Genomic DNA, 21,608 nt, shown 5'->3' with positions numbered 1-21,608 from the left:
GCAGTCTGTAGGGTTTACTGTTACAGTCCTTAACCCTCCTCTGAGCACAGACAGGTCCTGCTTAACCCAATTCATGACCATAACCACTCCACGCTGTGTCGGTGATCTGGTGGTGGGTGACGAAACGTGAAGTAATCTGAATGTCTTCTTTCTTTCTCAAAAAAAGCTGAATGACTTAATAATTTGGATTCCATTAAAATTGGCTACAGAAAATTATCCCAGAAATCAGCAGAACTTTAAGGAGAACTACTTCTTTCCTGCAAGAGGTTGCTGTGTTTGTCAGTTTGCTTCAATCAACAAAGTTGATCTATATTCTACTGTACAAGACTACACTACACTACGCTACACTACACTATGATCCTTCTGGGTGAAACAGCCAGGATTTTGAGCCAAAGTTCTGTTAAATGAAAAGCAGCATTTCTTCTTTGAAAATACGAATATCAGTAATTAAGTTATCGGGTTGGATGCTGATTAGCCCCTCTGACACTGTGCATTCCTACTTATGAGTGCACATATACAGACACATGAGCTGAGTGTATTGCATATTCTTGCCAGCGTTGCTGACTCTCTCCCCTTCTGGGGACTCCTGGGTGCTAGAAAAGCAGGCAAGATAGTGACTAAAGAAGTGAATTTTAATATTTTTTTTCAGTCACCCTGAATCAAAAACACTTAAATCCATCTGTTTCTGTCTCAGCAAAGTTTTTGTTATGCTGGGAAAAGAATATCAAACATTCTTAACTTTTTTCAATAAAAAAAACCAACCTGTATGAGAAACGCATTGCTCTTAAACACAGTGCCATGAGGAATAATTGCAACTTGTCACAGAGAGAGGTTATAATTATGTCTACTGTTAGTTATGTCTCCACGTGCACAATAGAAGTGAGCTTTTCAAATACCTTATTCTCTAATGCAATACCAGTTATTAACATGTTGAGGATATTATTTTTTGCTGATGATGAAAAATAAAATGAGGCTGCAGAAGGGCTGGGTGGTGTCACACTGAAAGCAAGTGGAGGGAACAAAGACGAAAGAGAAGTGCTTACTGCAGAGATTTCAGATCTAAGCTTTGCCTCAGGAAAAGCAAAATTGCCCAAAGGGTCAGAATTTCAGCTTCTGTATTCCAGATCTTGTTTACGTTTGGTTTTTTTTGGGTTTTTTTGTTTTTTTGTTTTTTTTTTTTTTAAGTCTGAATATGTATCAAACACTGGGCTAAACCTGACACTTTGCAGGCTTCTCTGAGTGAAATGTTGCAGATAGATTGTAGTTTCTAGCGAAAAAATCAAAGCTTAATAGTTGTTGCAGTAGTTGCTGTGGATGTAATTCTCTGTCTCTTCTTTGTTACTTGCACAAATTCTCTGTTAAGCATGCTCACTAGGTCTTATTTTAGAGAAGAAGAGTTCATAATATTTTTCTAGTCTTGCTCCTTATTCTCCTCATTAGAGTCAAATTTTGGAAGCCTTCAGTTAGGACGTGCTCATGTTAGAGATTTCTCCATGCTAGGCGTTAAAAAGCAGATAGGCTAAAAAGCAATGCAGACATACTCCTTAATTTGCACAAGCGACTAACAGTTTCAAGTATCAGAATTTTAAATTGCCCAAGGAGGTATTCGGTGAAAATCAGAGCCCTTAAGGAAGTCTTAAATTGGGTGCCCAACTCGGGAGCATGCAAAATCACTTGGGAAATTAGAAAATCTTGGCCATATGCTTATATGTTAACTCCACTTGACTAAGTCTTTTCTATATGTTACTTCCCCAATTTGCAGTCGTTTTTGTGTTGTAAATAAGATACCCTTGACTCAGACATGAAAGTTCCTCAGGAAAACTGAAGAACCTTTCTCTTGTTAAACAGCACCCTAATTATAGAAGCAATTTTACAAACAATCCCCTGGGGGAAGCATTTTCGTTCTCATCAGGAAGGCTCTTGAATAAAATAACACCTTTGCTAACTTCATTTATTTACAACAGGACACAAGACTGAGACTGGGTTAGATTTATTGCCATTACATCACTGATGCTCAGTAATTCATAAAACATTGGGTCTAGGAGTTAGCACTGCTGTTATTTCCTCTGATGCCTGACCTCACCACAGTCTAATAACATACAGGAAATCCAGAAGACAAAGGGGGAAAGCAGTGGTCTTGAATGCTAAAAATAACCATAGAAAACTAGTACAATCGTGTAATAGAGTATGGCCCAATAATTTATTTAACATAATAGTAGAATCTGCTAAAGCTATTAGAATCTGTTCCAAATGTTTCTAATGGAAAATATGTTGGGGGCAAGAATAAGAACACTTACAGAATTGAGACTTTTAGGTTATGCAGTTCAGTTACGTGCACTGGTTTTAGCTTTGTATATCTTATTGCTTACATATGCAGACCACTTAATAACTTGACTAGAACAGACAGTCATTGTATGGTGGTTATATTTCCAGAGGTCATCCTATATGAGCCAGACGGTGATCTTAGGTGATGTATTACACTTGACAACCCAGAAAGTTGCAATACAAAGGCATTCTAATTCTCAGTGTCCTCTGAGAATTGTTCAATATCCTTGATGGTATCTAGTGTCTGATATGCCATTGGGATGACATTTTTGGTGTCTTTACTAATCAGTCAAGCTTAATATGTCATTCATGTTAACTGTGTTTGGTTTGTTTTGGGTGGTTGGTTGTTTTTTTCCTAATCATTCTATATTTGCAAGTTTTCCTAAAGGAATAAATAGTATAATGACACTATAATGAAATTCCTTGATATTTTTCATATCTGCTGATTTATTTTTGTTATTCAGAATTAGAACAATATTTTATCCAAAATCTTAATTTAGGCAGTGCTTTAAAATTGGTACAAATAGGTACCTGACATCATTGGGAAAAAAACCAACAAACCAAAACCCGAAAAACTATTGCATGAAAATGAGATGTGTGGTGTCTTTAGCTCGTGAAATATTGCAAAACCGAGTTCACAAACATATACTTCTTTTTTGAACAGCTGCTCAGTTTGACTGTGCCTGCCCTCCTTTTATTTACATATGTTGCACAGTTATTTGAAATAGGCTATTCCTCAGATAAATACCAATATTAGTATGCAAACTAGTATGCTCAGGTGTGAACAAGTCTTCACTATTTGACATTGACACTTGGTTTGTCTTCCAATCAGAAGCAGAAGCACTTACAGATCATAAACTAGGAATAATGAATAGATTGAACCAGCTGTTCCTGAACAGCCCGTTTGTCCATGTTTCCCCTTTCATTAAATTCATTAAATCGTAATTAGATAGATAGGTAGGTAGGTAGGTAGGCAGGTAGGTAGGTAGGTAGATAGATAGATAGATAGATAGATAGATAGATAGATAGATAGATAGATAGAAAGAAAGATAGAAAACATTTTGCTTTTTTGCAAAGGTTTATGGTAACTTAATAAATATTAATTCATTTCATGTCAGAAGAAAGCAGAGAAATGTGGAACTTTTGTTGAGATTTGGCTGAAAGAGAGCTATTGAGAGGGTGAGTTGTCCAAATTCAGTTTAGCCTAGGGAGATGAGTTTTCAAAACTTGTGCTTACCAGAGTTGTCTACTGCATCTTAAGACATCTTCTGAACATCATAAGCCCAGAAAACTTTCCAGTAGGAGTGACATGTTGGGGTAAAAGGAGAAACAGAAATCAAGAGCTCTGTTCTGTTTTATTAATCTACAGAACGAAGCATGGAGCTGGAAGTCATCTCAACAGGTCTTTTATCTCAATACCAGAAATAAGATTTTCAGGTACCAAAATGTCAGTGAATACCTACAAGTAGGGTGGCGTAGCGGAAAAAGTGTTTCTTGGCTGTAAAAAAGAGGACACAGATGAATGCAGAGACTGTTTGAGAGGTCTTGCAGTGACCAGGAATCTGGGCAAGCTGCCTGAGGGCAGGCCCAGAGAGATGGGCAGATCTTTGGAGCTCATGATCAGTTTTGCAGGTAAACACTTTTCAATAGAATTCCTTCTCTGTCCCCTTTAGCACAGCACAGCAGCCCAAGAGAGTTTGAGTTCCAGGTCCTACAGAAGCTGGAGACCTTTCTTTGGGAACAGCATTTTACTAAAGATCTGTCACTTGGAGTGATTTCCCAAAGGTTTTTAAAACTGGTTTCCGATAACTCAATTCTATTAAGCCTCAAGTTGGAAAAACAAAACATAATAAAGGTGTTGCAGAGCCCAGTATCCTCCAAATGTGTGCAGGTAAAAACCCTATAGCATATGGAGCCTGAACAGTCAGAAGCCCATTGTATGCATTTCTTTTATTTTTCTTTTTTTTTTTCTCTTTTATCTTTATTTTTTTTTTAATAATTAATGATTTAAAACAGTTGCATTATTGCTGCAATCACTTTTCACCTATTTCCCCAATGGTTACAACTTGCCTCAACATTTACATTTGTTTCAATATTTGTATTTTTTGCATAATTTCTCACATTATATTTATTTGCACTTGCGTTTTTTTTAAAAATAAAGCATTCCATGGGGATGACTTTAATAAAAGTTTCTTATTAAAAGTTCCATAACAGCATGATTCCCAAACCTGAAACCAAAGTCCTCATATTTAACAGTTTTCATGACTCAATAGATTAAGTGTGAAATAGGAAATATAATAACAATAACAACATAGCCATATCCTGCACAGTTGTTCCACTTAAAATTATTCTTGAAAAGTAACACAATTCATAAATAAATCATTTCTCATAGAGTGAACTGTACTTAAAAGACTCTGTGAAATATCCTTGATATAGTCATAAAACGTGTGCACAGAAGGTTGCATGGGGCAAGAGGAAAATCAAAAATTCACTGAAATTAATATACTGGAGGGGACAGGAAAAAAAAAGAAAAGGAAAAAAAAACCCTAGCAGCGAAACCATCAGCATCTGTTTTCAAAGTCAGGTGTCTCCAATCAGCTGCCTCAGCAGTGTTCATTTCATAAAGACTCTTAGCTCAGACCTAAATTCACATGCAGGTTCCTCTCTGGTCAATGACGAGAGATCGTGCCCTTGAGAGCTGCAGTTCTGAGTTGGTCTGACTCGTCATTCAGAAGAACCTGTTGCTTTCTGCTGACTGTGACAGGGGCAGCAAATTAAGCCACCCCAGTCAATGCCTCTATGTGGAAGGGATAGATCCAAACCTTAACGCATCTGAATTGTTTTCTCTGAGTGGGAAGTGGGGCTTTTCCTTTTTTTCGTACCAACACTGAATAATCCAGAGAACACAATATTTCAATGCCAGCAACTTCTGACTCAGTAAGAGACATTGATATTGTCCTTAAAATGCTCCAAATGGATACTCCTTCCTGGTGCATTGTCATACTCCGAACAGTCCACTCTGGCAATCTTTTTGAGTTATTTTTTCTGGGATTTTGGTGTGGTTTGGGTTTTGGGTTTTTTTCCTCGTTTTGACCTATTTGTTGTATAAAGTGCTTCATGGTACCACAATGGAGTCTGTGCAAACAGCAAGGGAAATGTTAATATCAAGAATGCTCACAGCTGTGGCCAGCTCTACCTTCTTTTATTAAACAAAGAATGTGTTAGTTCCTAAGGCTCTTGGCATCTTGAATGTTTCTGGACCATCCCACGTTATTGTTTGGCAGCTTGTTGTGGAGATCAGGAAGATACCCTGGAGATGTGCTCTGTTCTATTTATGGTTTGGGGGTTACAAGAGTAAGGATATGAGTTCCTTCAGTTGCACTAGAGCACCTGGGGAGCATCACTGCTGTCAAACCCCTCTACGTCTTCCGTGTCTTATAATTTAAACCAGTAATACCTTCTTAGTAGGTGTGCACACTCCATCAACACAGACTCTTAGATCAGTTGCTTGCTCTGCATTGATTCATTATTGACCAGCAATGGTTTCACTGCATTAGGCTCTGCGCTTCTGGGATGGTTTGTGTGTGAATTGACAGAAAAGTTTCAGGAAAAAAATCACCCTGGAATTCAGCAGTCAGTGATGTCCGTTCTGGTAGGTTAGCTCTTCCCCACTAACCACACGTTTTCTCATAAGCCAGTAATAGTACTAAGCTGGGAAAGAAGATACTTTTATTTTATTTTATTTTATTTTATTTTATTTTATTTTATTTTATTTTATTTTATTTTATTTTATTTTATTTTATTTTATTTTATTTTATTTTATTTTATGTTATTTTAACAAAAAGAAAAAAAAAGTTTATGCTTTCATCTTTCTTGTCCTTGTTTTGTTGAGACAGTTCTGGATGAGCTAGCTGCTGACAGAGATACAAAAAATTCTTAAAAAAGTTATCATACTGGGTATATATGTATATGTGGGTATATAGTTGGTATATATATGTTTATAGGTATATATCACATTATATTGTATCAGTACACTGGCTGACTGAAGATATTCAATAGCAAGATATGACATAAGTCTTGTCAAATAGCAATATCTTGTCACCACTCAGTACCATGATATTGGACGTTATTTCAGCCGTATTTCAGTTGTTTGAAAGCGAATCTCTAGAGTCTTGAAATGGCAGATCATCGGGCCAAAGAATGAGAATCACAGTAACTTTCACATTCATTTCCAGGACTGAACTGTAGTTCTTTCTGGCTGAGTCTTGCCATCTATCTACACGAAAACATGTGTTTTAAGGAGATTTATGGCAGAAGCATAATCTCCCACTACGCAAAGCATTTACTAGGTGAAACAATCCATGCCATACCATGAGCCAGCAGTCGTGTGACTGTAACTTCAGCTTGCAGTTAGTTGTTGTCATTAGGAGTTAGTGGAATTTCAGGACCTAAACAGTCTCTCATTTTCAGTAGTTTCATTATGGATTATAGAGAAGCATCAATCAGATATAAACCTAGAGTTTAATAATCCAGCACCAAATAAATAAAACATGGTACAGGAAGGTTTTTAGCTATAAGGATCCTTAAAGAAGTTTGAAGTACATTGTAATGCCATTTTGGGCTGCCAGTGCAACTAAGGAAGGGATTTGGACAATAAATTGGACTCATTGTTGAGTTACAAAGGCCTTTCTTTGAGTTTTGTTTTGGTTTTTTTTGGTTTTTTTGCATTTCTAGAGTATTTCTTTCAGCCTAGCAAGCTTGCTTTGTCATGAATTCCTGGTTTTGATTCTATAATAGCCTTCACAAAGCTTTGAAACAGTGAGAATTTGGTGAATACACAGTTTTTCGTGCTGTTTGTGGCTAAGGTATTTGCTGACTCACTGCATTATCATTCTTTGCATTCAATTCACTGTAAAACCCAAGAGGCAGCAAAATTATAAACTGATCAGGGTTGTTTTTTTTTTTTTTTTCTACAAGCAAATAAGGTACATGCTTTCTAGCTAAAAGCTCTTGGCTGTACTGTGCAAGACAAGGCCAGAGTCACCCTGTCCGAAGTCCCCCTAAGCCTCTGAGCACAGCCTTAGTCTTCGCGTGCTCCAAGCAGACTGATTTTGGCCCTGAGTTATTACCCAAGAGCTGCCCTTGCTCTCTCCCTGTTTGTGACAGGTTAGACTTCCTATAGTATGCTCATCAAAACTCCTTGGGGCCTCAGACTAACCATGATACATTTATTTGGCACTTAACAGTGATGTATTTATTGTCATTATTACTTGCCCATACCTTTGGAAACTTATTGTACATGTCTCTACATTACATTTTAACTGAAATACGAAAACACTATGGGATTTCCCTGTCATGCCTCTTATTTCAGATGTTTTATTCCACAAACACAGAGAGAAGGGTGGATCATCTCTGACTTACGCTGACCCAGTTCTCCTCTCTTTCTTGCCTGCTGCACACCAATATCAGTAGAGTTACAGTGACATAAACCAGAAGAATACAGTCAAAAATCAGATCCTTCCTACACCACATCTGTTTCCTATTTGTCTTATAATGACACATGGGATTATCTTGGGAATATATTCTGCCTTAACTGTCATGCCACTGACTTTATAGCCTTATCAAATATCCATTGGTGTGCAGGTTGAGCAATTATCATCTACTAAGAAGAAATCCCAAGAAAATGTAGATTGATAATAACATTTTTCAATAATGGCTTGTAGCATTAGTGCCATTTGCTATTATTATAGTTGAGGTCTAGCATTCTCCTCAATTTACCGCTTTTATTTATTGTGCAAGATCTAGATATAAACCCTACAGCAGAATTTCAAAAAGTTTTCTTTTTCATTATTTATTCATTTCTGGTTAGAAGGAGCAAAGACAGAAAATTGGATAGAAGCAAGGAATGTGTCTGGACTATTAAGAAATAGAGAGAAAGACAAAGGGAAAGAAAGAAATTTAATACTGTGCAAGATATTACAGATACAGGATGACTGTATAAACATAATCAGGCAGGCTACATCTACCAGAACATGCCTTAGGAGGTTCAGCTTGAATTCTGGGATCAAGCTTCACGAAGTTGTGTCCAAACTTTTTATCTTGCAGTGCAGTAAGGTCCTTCAGATAGACCATTCTGCTAACAGTCCATTTTCCCTTCACCTTTTTCTCCAGTAAATTGAGTGAAACGTGAAGTCCTTCTGATGTTTCTTTGAAAATACACACACAGACATAATATGCCTGCATGATGTAATTAAACAAGCCTGTAATAAAAGCTATAGCCTGTGACCCACTTATAGAAACATGGACCCCATAGGTTTAAAATAATACCATTTGGAAGTATGTTTGGTCACAGGCCTGGTCCTGGATTCAGTGTGGGTGAGCAAGATGGGGAAGGCAGGGTGCCAGGGAGAACGCTGCTTCCAAATACTTGAATTCACTGCTCATGAGAAAGACATCAGCTGTTTGACTGAATGATCTTCGCATTAAAAAAACATTACCAAAGCAATTGCTGAATAAAATTTGAGTTGTTGATATTTTTTTGCATCCTGCACAGCAATGTGGAGTGCCAAGTCTCCAGCACTAAGCACTGGAGCGTTGCCCTTGAGGGTGAAAGTATTGTGCACAATTTTGAGACTTTTACTTGCGAGCACAGGACAAAGTAAGACTCTAGACTTTACACAATAGTTAAGCTTTCATAAAATTCTAGCCTGAGACTTAGTTTGGAGAAGAGAAACTGAACAGGCAGCTTAGGAACAGCCTATAACGCTTTTGCCACCTGTTTACATCTTTGCCATCATTGCAGATGATATAATAAGGACAAAAAGTCACAAATTGTTCCTTGGAAGGTTCAGTTTAGAAAAAAAAATTCTTCACTAAGAGGGCAATGGAAGTTGACCAGAAAGGTTATAAAATTTCCATTCCTGAAGGTTTTCATGACTTGGAAAGACAAAACCAAAACTGACCATACCCTATACTGACAATAGTCTTCTTTCAACTCCTCCTGGACTTAATGATATCTAGAGAGCCCTCCCAGCCAGCAGCTTTATGATTCTGTGTTTTGAAAGGGATGTTAAAAATAAGAAAGAGGGATTTGAGAAGCACTTACTGTGGAAGCATAAGTCCTTGAGAATCAAGGTAAAGAGCTGATCTGTTATGAAATAAATACGGGGAAATACTGTAACATCTTCTTAGTTGCATTCTACTATCAACACATATAGTTTAGACGTATATTCTGATATTTATTTTTTGTTTATTTTCATAAAACAGATGACGGATCTCTGATTGGTCAGTAAGAAAAAAAGACTGTATCAAGCTGTAGACCCTATTACACAGCCTAAGCTACTTGGTCCTACAAATACAGGTTAAAGGAAGCCCTTCAGCATCTACGTCATAGAAAATTTTTAGATATAAGCACCTGAAAACTGGGTGCAAAGGCCTAAGTAACCAGAGAAACTGTTGGGGACAGGGGTTGTTCCAGCTTTGGGGCTCCTTGACTTGGTTAGGTGTAAAGCAAATTAACTGCAGTGAGGGTGAGAAATGGAAATTTCAGGTTTTGGTGTGACCTCCACAAGTCTTCTGTCAATAAAGAAGTCTAGTGTGCAAAAAGCATCTGGTCTTCTGGTTTTACCCTCAGTGCAAAATGTAAGATAAACACACACTATTCAAACTGATTGGCAGATTTGGTGCCCCAGTGAAAATTAAAGTAATTAAATGTACTGAGAAGCCCATGCTTTGGATTTACTGACCTTGATTTGAGTTAGCGTTGACTGGGGCCCTTTGTTATCTTGGTTTATGTACCCATATGTGTTACCCTCGGCCTGTATATTTTAAAAGTTTCATTGCATAGTACTGAAAAATAATTTAAAAAAGAAAAAAGCTCTCCTAATGCAGTTAAAATTGAATTTGAGGATGCATGACACAGTAAGTCACTAAATATTCAGGTTCGGAAGCAGAATTTAACATTGTATTATGTACTAATCTGCACTTACAGGATATTTCAGAAAAGTACAGTCAGTAAAAATTAGGGTTTGTCTTTTTTCAGACAAAAGTTTCAAATTCCAGCTTCTTCAGTTAATATTTCTCAGATACATTCTCAGTGAAAGCAAAACGTATTCAATGAAACCAGGTAAATTGTATGTGAAGTAGATGAGACACAAGCCGTGCACGTGTATTTGTGTTTTTGACTAGCCTTCAGCACAACACTGATTAGGAGGTGGGTGTTTTTGCCAGATCCTCACCTGGTGTAATTTGACTTCTCTGGAGCCCCAAAACCCAGTAGGAATCATATACACTGCACTCTATTTAGTTCAATTTATTTTTAGTGTTCTTTCATCAAATAACGTTGCCTTTTCTTTCTTTTTTTCCACTCTACAGGACAACATTTTTAGAATGGAAGATTCACATTTTGAAAATGGCCGAGGGAAAAGCCCTTATGATCCTAAACTGCTGACAGCTTCTCTTTTAGTAGGTAGGTGCCACAGTACAAGTTCAGTGAGATGTGCATTCACCGTAAGTAGTTGCCACTTTTCTGCTTTTTGTTTTCCTCCTTGTAGCACCTATTATAAGGCTTTCTTTTATGCAGTTAATTTCCAGGAGGAAGTCATTCTGGTTTCATTTTTAATACAGTTGCCCCAGGTGTCTTGAGAAACAAGGTGTGTGTAAACCAAGAATCAAATATCACAAGAGCCACTTTGTACCTCTCTAAGACCTTGATGCTGCAAAGTGTTTCTCCTCCCCAGAGCTAGGTGACTCTGGGGGTATTTTCATCACCCAGTTTACAGGCTGGCCACACTGATGGTCGCACCAGCACAGCTGAGAGCAAAGTGAGAGCAGGAATAAGTAATTTCTTATGTCAGCTTTGCTGCCAAGGAAGATTTGTCACCCAGCTGTACCTGCATGTGAGGTGGAGATACAGAAGCAGCCACAGGTCTAGGCCTTTACGGGATGTTTCATCTGAAGCGATCTCTCTGGCACTGAACACAATTGAACTCCTGGACAGAACAGAGGGATTTCCATAAATTATGTATTTCTGAATTAGTAATACTTAATTTCATGGAGTATGTAAGTATAGAGTACCTAGACTGTGTTAATCTAATTGAACTAATCCAATTGATTGAATTTATCTAATTGATTTAACCAATATAATTGAATTAATTGTACTCAGTGTTCCTCCTTCTCCTTTGCCGTGCAAAAAAGGCAAAAAGATGTTTTGTGAGAAGAAATTAAGAGTGAAACAAATTAGATTCTTCTTTCCGTAACGACTCTACCCAGGTGTATTCACTTTATCCTTAATGTGTAACTTTCTGGCAATTTATTGCAACTTCAAATCCAAGGGGGAACAATACTTTCAGAAGATTGCAGATTCTGTTATCTCAGAAGTCTTTGGGAAATGACAGATAACCAGATACATTGGTTTCTTCAGGACTTTGTCCATATTGCTAGTCTAGGGCTTTGCCTACGATCTACTTTTATTATATTTACTTTACATTTAAAAATTAAGCTATTTAAAATAGACAGCAACAAAAATTTAGTCTTGAGTGTGCCTCATTTCCTGGTCTTCGAAGCCCCTGATGATTGCAGGTGATGAGCTACCCTGGGGACACGCACTTTTTAACAGGAAAAACAAGAAAGACATCGACATCTTGCTCCAACTTGTACCCAGTACAAACAGAAAGGAAAAAAAAAAAGTGTGTGTAAAAGGCCAGTGTATAAATTAGTGCCTGGAGCGACTTGAATCTGTGGCAGAGCTTCTCTCAAGGGAATGGCTTTACTATTTACTTTAATATACAATAAAGAAAGAGAATGATGACAAGCCAGTATTACATGGTATACCCGGTATGCAACTGCACAAAGTCAACAGCGTCTAGCTTTTCACATTCCTTTTTTTTTTTTTTTTGCTCAGTCCAGCACAAATATGATTATCTTATTTCCCTTGGCTTAGATTTCATGTCTTTAAAACATCTTTGCTTTCTTGAGCCCACTCCCTATCACTATAATTTTCACTACATGTATTTTCCCTCCTAATAAACAGTAGACTGAGCATGATATTTTGGTTTGACTCAGGCTTCAATTAGAGCCATGGGGGTATTAGCGCTATAGAAAATGGCATAAATTCAACATTCAAAGCCAGTGACTAATTTCTACTTCAGTGACTTATACAAAACTCAGGGTGAAGCTAAAATTAACATTCCTGCATCCCGAACATGAACACACCCTTTCTTCTCTGCCTCCTCATAGCTGCCTCACAGTCATATTTTGTTACTGATTATGATGTTGTGGTTACTTCAGTCCTTTACTGCAGAGGTTCCCCTGATATTTCAGAACGCTTACACCAGAGTCAGCACTGGTTCACAATTATTTACTCTTATCTTTGCCCCAAAGGCATAAATTTTATGGTAAAGTGACCCAAGGCAAAATAATTTCCTGTCCCCAAAATAGGTGAGGCACAGGGAATGAACTGGCCAAGCAATGACTGCGTGGAGAGGTTTGGTCCAGCTGCTCTCTGAAGTAGGTAGCACTGGAGTGAAGCAGTGAATAGGGCCATGAAGGCCAGAGGAACCTCTTGACCACAAATCCTTCACACCAAGAAGAACATGGATGGACTGCTTCTTCTCTTCTCCTGAGCTGAATGATAGCTCAGCTGCTCCTGGCCCCTCGTGTGCCAGAAGTATTTGTCCTCACAAGCAACCATGGTTTGTCTTAGGTTCAAGAGGGCAACTGTGTAAACCAATTACCCAGCACTCATTAAAATGCAATGTTATAATTAGTAACACAATGCAATTATCAGGAAGATAAAAGAAGGCTGAGAAGTAATTTATATGGTTAAATACAGGAGGGAAAAAAATAACCACTGTTCTTCATCAGAAACACTAAATAGAGATTTCGCAAAGTGTGGAAGAAAAGTATGTTCTTGACTCTGTAACTAGAAGGTAAATCTTAAATAAGTGAAATGTAATTTCACAAGCTGGAATTTAGGCAAAACACTGAGGTTAATTTGCAAAAAGTAACTTAAGACCTTTAATAGACATTAGGGCTCAGGATTCTTATTTTACATTTCAGCTGAAATAAAGTCTTACAAGTGTAAAAAGGATCTTCAGTTTTCCCTCTCTCCCCCCCAAAAAATCAATAATATTTGAAAAAAAACCACCATAACCAAAACAAACAGTTCATCATTATTAAATTGTTCCAGTATTTTTCCAGTATATGTTCCGTGTTCCATCCACCTGCAAACATTTTTCATTATTTTTTTAAGAGTTGTTCATTAAAGGTAGTTATTGCTACTCTACTCTAAAGTAAACGCCAGCTGGGAACATGATATAACTAGTTCCTAGTAATGTAAGACATTATTCAGCCATTCCCATCTATGTGCTGCTAACTAAACAATCTCCATTCGAGCGGGCTAATGCATGAAAATGTAGAGACTAAGCAGTCCCTGGGCACTGCTAGTGTGTATTCCAGGGCAGGAAGAAAATGAGAGGCAGCACGGTTTTCAAAGAATGTAATCACAGGAGAAAATTATCACTGAATGTATTAGTCTAAAGCAATTGTATTGGGACAGTTGAAAAAACCGCAGAGAAGGAGACAGCATTGTCCCATTATCAGTCAGTTGCTCTTTAGGAAATGACCCTTTGGGATTTTCAAAAGCTCTGATGATCCAGAATCCTCAAAGCCATTTATGTACCTGTGTCTCACTGATATTGAAAAAACACACAATTTTTCTTTTTAAAAAAAAAACAGCTTAAGTGCCTTAATACTCACAGATATGGATCAATGTAATCTGAAATACAGTGGCTTCTTACTGAGGAAGAACTTTATTATCCTATTGTTAGAAATTTGCTACGAAGTATATATGAGGTTCAGGATTTTCGAGTTACTCTACTTTCTGGGAGTTTTGATTGTTGATTTTAAAAGGAGTGAAGTCAAACCGCTGCTATGTATGTCTGAAAATCATAACTTTAGTGAATAAACCTCCTAGCCAAGGATAGCAGATTTCATTTGGGAACCTTTTCACCAGTGAGAACAATCGGGACATTCAAGGCTTGGTTTTGCCTATATTCCCCATCCATTCCATTTTCTTATCTCTTTCAAAAAGGAAGTTTACACTTCTGTATTCTCCAAAAATATTCCCTTTTTAAGAATGCTGTTTTCTTTAAAAGCTGAATAGAAACAATTCAGCAAATAAATGTATACTGCTTAGTTTTTTACATCTTTGTCTCTAATGAACTTGTGGAGGTGTTCACAGTTCCATGCTGCTTATTACAGTATGTGGAAAAATGGTTCCTCCCACCAAAAAAGGCATTACTGGGGGCTTTAATTGTTGCCTTTGTATTTAGTAAAGTCAATATATGTATTTCTGTTTGCATTCATATGTCAACATGATACTTCTTTAGGATAAAGTGGTTTGTGTCCAAAGCACAGAGCTTTTTCCCATGCAAACATCTGAGGGCCATCAGCTTGTTCTGCACAGCCATTGCTTTATGCTACTGGGCTGGAAATACAAAGTGACAACTTTTCTTTCTTTTTTTTTTTCCTCCCCCTTCATTGTTTCCCCCTGAAAAATGTTTGTCAGTTTTCAAACTGTTCATTTCCACTTTCTTAAAGTTAATAAAAACTGCATTTAAAACTACTGACAATGGAAATAGCACCGCGAAGACTGTCAATGACATCAAAGAATCATTTTCTAGACCAGCAATGAGTAAATTTCAGTCCAAAATAAGGTCTGCACAGGGAAACAAAGATGAATGTACTTCTATCTAGACAGGAGGCAAAAATCCTCATACAGCTTTTGAATAGTACTAACTCAAAGGATGTGCACATCTGGGGCATGACTTGAGGCTCACCCTGAATTTAGCAAAAATTATCTAAAGCCTTACAAAAATAAATGGTATTCCCCAGTATTTCTGTCTGGGAGAAGTTGAAATCCCCTTTTTGCATGACTACAGCAAATCAGTTCAAACTAATTTTTTTTTTATTATTTTTTTTTAAACTCTGTCACCACTGATGAAAAAGTACCAGCCACAGGAGCCTAGTAGCATGAAAAAGTCTTAGGCTGAACTGAGTCAAACCTGGAAGAGATGTTACTTTCAGTGCCAGAAACCCTTACAATTTTAAATGTTGCAAATATAAAGATTTAATGAGTTTTTGAGCTATATTTGTTTAAATTTTAATAATGTAGTATTAAAGATAGAATTTTATTTTTCTTTCCTGATTGACCTTTAGATCTGTTGGTAGCTCAGAAGCGAAAGAGGGCTTGTTGTTTTTTTCTTTCCCTCTTTGATTTATATTGATTTATCAGAACTCACTAGAGACTGAAAGACAGGAAAATGAAGTTAAGGTTAAAGAAAGGTTAAGCATAGCATCAAAGACCTTTTCACAAGCAAAAAGGTTTTATGTGCTTTAAAATCTCAGCTGCATACCCTGTACATAATAATCACTATAATTAAGTGATTGTCTCCCCTTTAAAAAAAGTTGAAAATGACATAGAGGAATGATAAATCGTTAATTAATGATATGCTGTTCTGTTTCACTTCTGATTACACCTCCTGCTGGGCACGACTGGTCTATTGGCTTCTCATCTCTGCTGTGAATTCATTCAATTCCACGCCTTTCCACTATCATGTTTTCACCCTTCCTGACTTTCATGACTACCATATGGTACAGAGCCACTGTAGGTTCAATTGGTAATTTCATGGTGTCAGTGTTCTGGGGAAAAGATGCCAGTGATATCCAATAGGCATGCTTGGACATGGTTGTCCCACCATGGAAATATCTAAAATTGCCATGAAAATGATAAACTTGTTCATAAAGGATGTTTTAAAATGAGGATATGGTAGAGTTCATCATGACCATGAAAAATTTATTACTTTAGCTTAAAGAAAGAGTTATTTTATCCTCAAATTTGTCTTTTTCACAGAAGACCTGATTAAGATGGGTAGCTTGAAAACAACAGTTGGAAGGGATAATACTTTTTAATTCCATATTAAAAGTATAGGACAGGATATCTCATTTCACATATGGGTGTTAAAAGGGCACAGTCCTAAATAATGCATTTTTAGCTATTTGAATTCAGAGTAATTTCATGGACAGTGCTACATTAATGCCAGAAAGATATGTGTTGTTCTTTGGTCACTGGTTGTTTTCTGTGGGTCTGATTGCTATGTACTTATGATTATTATTCTCTTTACCAGTTGGCAGATATGTAACTTGACCTTGTCCTTTAAATTTAGACTGTGTCTCTCACTGCCTCCTCCATGATACTTCTAGCTGGCTGAGGAGGTGCACACTGGGACTCTGATACTATGAATTTCATCTCCAGCTAGGCTACGTATGTGCCATTTATGGGCTGAAGTATCACAGGTCAATTTTTAATTCACTTGTTCACTGTGATAGGCATGGGGTCAAGGTAGCAGGGAATGATCTCATTTATTCTCTCCCTTAGCTGTTGCCCTTTGCCAGCATCGCGGTTACAAAGATGGCAGGAGGAGAAAGGCATGTTCTGTCTTTCCTGTAGAAGATACTGTTTTCTGAGGATTTGCTTGCTAAAAAAAACCAAAAAGCAAAAAGCAAAAAACAAAAAGGAAAAAGAAAAAAAACCAAAACCAACCAAAAGACAATTTCTATATGAAAAATTCAATGCACTTGATGACTTTCTGAACTGGGAGTGAATGAGCTGGACTCCCGTGTTCCCAACACAGAGTCACAAAAACCTGGTAGGTTGAGAGGAACCACTGGAGGTTTCCAGTCCAAACTCCTGTTCAAAACAGTGTAACTTCACAGTTAGGTAGGGTTTTTTTGGGAGACATACTAATGTTTGCCAGGGATAGGTGTGCAAGCTGTCACTGTTCCAGCCTAGGAATCCAAACATTTTTGAAAAGAGGCTACACTGGCAGTCGGGAGATACACCTCATTTGAGAGAGGTTACAGTTAAGCTCTACACTGAGAAAATGGGTCTAATCCTATATTTTCAATGACAATACATTGCATATGGCTTATTGCTTTGTAATTTTCTTGTTATCCCTATTAGCGTAATATAAACATAGGACTGACAGCTTTCTCTGACTTACCATGACTGGAAAATTGAGAAACATTGCTGACAATTACATCCTCCCACAGATGGAGAACTGTACTCTGGCACAGCGGCAGACTTCATGGGCAGGGACTTTGCCATTTTCCGAACTCTGGGGCATCACCATCCAATCAGAACAGAGCAGCATGACTCCCGGTGGCTAAATGGTATGTAAAATGTACATTTATCCGGTTATGTTCATCTAAAGACTAGCACACAGCTTCATTCCAGCAACATCTGTGACATATACACCCCTCTTTTATTTGGAGCAGAATTTTGTCTTAAACCAGTTAAACTAATCAAAAGTGATTTATAAAGAAGCATTTTTGGTTTAATTACATTGAGATTTGCGGAGTGTGATTAAATTTAAAACATATACAGACACTACGGCTAAGGCAGACATGCCACAGGAGCAGATTGCTGTAGGGTGCAAGTTGGACAGAAGCTTGAGGCTTGTGGAGGCATCAGCCACACGTCAGCACAAAGTAGCTACAGAGCCTGGGGCAGGACTGTGCCTTGTACAGACTTTAATTTTTGACGAGGTTGAAGGCAGTCTGACACCGGCCGCCAAAGTCCAGTAGAAAGTGAATCAGAGCTTCCTGCGCAGGCCAGAGTTGCCAATAGTTTGGAAAAAGTGAAAGGGGTCCTGGGCATTCCAGGCTATTGGGTTACAAAATATTCAATAGTTCAACAAGGCATAATAGCTTGCATTTTTGTAAGGATATTGCTAATCAGGCCTGTAGTTGTTTGTTTGTGTCTATGGGGAGAGAGAGAGAGTTTCAGAGAAAATCTGGGTTTGGCTTCATGTACCAAAATACTTTAAAATGCATCTGAGGACTCTATCCAAGTTCTACTGAAGTCAAAATTGCAATGGCTTAAATGGAATTACACTTGGCTTTAGCTCTTTAGCTATACAAGGGTATGAATGTTTTGGAAATGAGAATTCATCATCTGAAAAAGCTGACATTTGATTTAAGTGAGCCAGTAATACTAACTGTAGTTACTCTGAGTTAATTTATATTTTAATTTTTGAAGAGTTGACTAGCCACTTTTGCAGTACACACTGCTTGCATCCGCCCTCCTGTTTTTGAATTCACAAAGTATTTTGTTCTTAGACATTTTTCACTCCTTAGCCACATTATTTATATCTGTGCTGCCGTGCAGGTTTTCTTATGTGGTTTTGCAATTTAGGGCAAACCGTTCACACAAATTTTTAATGTGTAAGAGCAGACTGTGTTTTAACAACAAGGTTTCTTATTAGCTGCAGTCAGGAGCTTCTGTTATCATACTGGTTATCATATTAGCTGTATCTACAATCCAGAACAAACTCAATCCCTGACTCATAATTAAAACCACAAAGTGCTATTGCAGGTGGGATAAACAACTCTATATAAGATATATACATTGGATATATGTATCAGATAAATGTGTATATGACAAGTTGTATGAAGTCCTGTTCAATTTAGCTTTGTCATAATTCATGTGAACCGTTGTGAGGAGAGATTCAGGTCTGTCACATTTCAGTTCTACAGTCCGTGCTTGCCCAGTAACCCAGAAATATTGTTCATGGGTTTATTTTATTATAATAATAGACAAGATTTCTGGAATTCAGGAGACAGTAAAGTGCAAGAGTTACAGACTATCTCGTTACCTGGTGGAGTAATAATATGTTAAAGGTAACAGAACACCCACTTTTGTTGTGATAGTCGTGATGACATGAAGTCCAATCATGCAAGCAAAATCTGCTTTTGTGCAGTAGGTTTGCACAATGACAGCTGAGTCAGGAGGATTTATGCAGTGGGAAAGCACAGCCATTGTCCACAGCCCCTGTACTTCATCGCTGAAAATGTGTCATTCCTTTGTGGATTCGGTTATCAGTCTTTCAGCACTAAATGTGAGAACTGCTTTTCCCAAATTAGCACTAAGGTTACATCTGACAGGGTGCAGAAACCACAACTGCTTTGTGCTCGAGAAGGGGAGCAGAAGACAGTTGCACATAAAGAGCTGATGAACCTCAAGATCTCTAGAATTAAAGTATTGTCCAAAATGAATGTAAAAATAGAAAGGCAGCTTTTAACGTAGCACAGGGTGAAAATGATTTTCAACTCTCAGTGTAGTTCTTACACTATATTCCAGTATGAGAAGTTTCAAGCTAATTTGGAAAAAAGGTAAGAATCAAACTGAGGCCTTTAGAAATGATTCTCATAACTGTCTATAATCTAATAGAGAATGATCCTTAAGTACATTTTTGAAATCTATCTCTCTATTGCAACTTAATAAGGTTACATTCCTAATATGGAAAGGTTGGCTTAAAATCTGCACTGCAACATTCCTATTAAAGGCTCTAAGACTTTACTGTTAATTTCCCTGTGATAAGGTCCTGGCAGCCTTTCCGCACAGTACTCGTAATTTCTGTATCTAACAGGGGAAGCCAAAAACGATAATTGTTTGTGTTTGAAACTCTACAGGCATGCTAGTCCTTTTATTATTTTTTTTCTTTTGTCATTTGTCTCTTTTAAATATAATTATAAAAGAAGTTTTGTGTTTGCACATATTTAAAGTGGATATGCTTTTAATGAAATAAGCTCTCAGTGAAGGATGAGGTGTACTCTATCTTCTTAAAGATCTGTATAAATGAGTTTTGAACCTTAAATTTGCAGACCTTTATATGTTGTTTAGTAAATGGATTTCTATGCAGTGGTGAATTTGCTTTTCTAGTTGCTTTCTACAGCGTGCTTAGCCTCAGGTTAAAAATACACTATTTTAAAGGGCATATGCTGAAAGCTGGATAAGAACAGCAGTTCGGATCAAACTTACAAAAAGAAACCCTCATTCCCATGGAGTTTAATAGCTAGGCAGTGAGGCATCTGGGAATAAAGTCCTTGCTAACGTTTACTTTGTTCGGAGCAGGAACTTAAACGTGCTTTTCCCATACTAAGGCTAAGATCAGAGCTGACAAGGTGCAGAAAACACAGCTGTGTGGTACCAAAAATGGAGAGGAGAAGACATTTAGAACTTGCAAACTTTTCACAGAATTTAAATATCATCCTGAACCGGTGTAAAAGTAGGACAACATTGCACAGAACCATTAAGTTTTTTGGATTTAAGTATGACCACAGAGTTCCTACTGAGATCACACAGTCACTTTTTGGAGGTGCTCCACCTTTCTTAAGAGGTTAAATGCTGCTGGGAAGAGAGCTTTGAACTGTGCCCGGCCCAAGGGAAGGTGCTGATCAGCAGCTCTTAAAGACTTTTTAAGTCTTTTAAAGATATTAAATAATCACTGGCTTCTAAAGACATTTCATTTTGTATAAATAATTAAACAGTCACCAAGCCAAATAAAGCAAGGGAGACTGATTCTATAGCCGTGTAGTCTGGGCATTCATCTAGAAGGTAGGGAACCATACATCAGTCACTGTGGCAGTCTATATTTAATTATTGATACAGAGTTGGCCAGAAGTGACATGGAGGCATTTGCGAAAACACAGTAAAATAAGTTGGTGCTCAGGGAAGTCATCTTGGATACGAAAAGCCACAGTTCAGTGCCCCAGACTGACTCGTGTACTTCGTTACAAGCCATGTGCATGCTCACCCTGGACGTTATTGGCTCCCCTGGTCAGTGCATGGAGTTTCTCTGCACAAAAAGATTTGACAGTCTTAGTTGGTCCCAGTGAGGGTCAAGAATAGGTTTGAACTCTCAGAAAAAAAACAACCTGAAACTGAAAAAAACTTCTCCTGTCCAGCTTTACTATAAGGAACTTTGATGATACATACATATCTTACAGAGTCTTGCCTATAGGCAAAAAACATCTTTTCCTTTAAATGTGCCATTGCCTCTTATAGTTCAGACCCATCAAAAGCTTGTCCTATTTCAAGAAAGCGTAGATCAGATCCTGCTTCTATGAACTGCTTCAGCAATAAAAGAACGATGAGTAGGAGGCGTGAGCAGGTCGGAGCAGCTTCCCCCGGTACCAGGGAGTTCCCTGGTGAGCTCCACGTGGTGTTTGCTGTACGGCATCCACAGGAGCGTTCAGGCAAGGGCTGAGGGCATGGCTGGAGGCAAGAGGAAGAAATGGCAGTGCAGTGTACCAAAGCAAATGCTTAAGCAACGCAAAAGCAATGTACTGAAGGCAGATTTCAAGCTGAAGATTAGGGGAGTGGAAGGAAAGCTGGGAGCCGCTCTCATCTTCCCCGACTTGAGCACAGGGGATCTGGCCTT

The 21,608-nt window shown here is 37.8% G+C and overlaps 1 protein-coding gene across 1 annotated transcript in view; it reads left to right on the top strand.

The window, feature by feature from the left end:
• The window catches only part of SEMA3A (semaphorin 3A), a 171,214-nt gene that overhangs the window by 91,842 nt on the left and 57,764 nt on the right, over positions 1–21,608 (top strand). Inside the window, exons 5-6 of the mRNA XM_063323554.1 lie at positions 10,699–10,792; positions 17,437–17,556. Of these exons, the coding sequence (XP_063179624.1) occupies positions 10,699–10,792; positions 17,437–17,556 (214 nt within the window). The remainder of the gene's footprint in view (positions 1–10,698; positions 10,793–17,436; positions 17,557–21,608) is intronic.

This window comes from Chroicocephalus ridibundus, chromosome 1 (genome assembly GCF_963924245.1).
Source record: "Chroicocephalus ridibundus chromosome 1, bChrRid1.1, whole genome shotgun sequence".
Classification (NCBI taxonomy): Eukaryota; Metazoa; Chordata; class Aves; order Charadriiformes; family Laridae; genus Chroicocephalus; species Chroicocephalus ridibundus.
The sequence above is the reverse complement of the archived record's forward strand: the minus strand, read 5'-3'. Positions and strand labels throughout refer to the sequence as shown.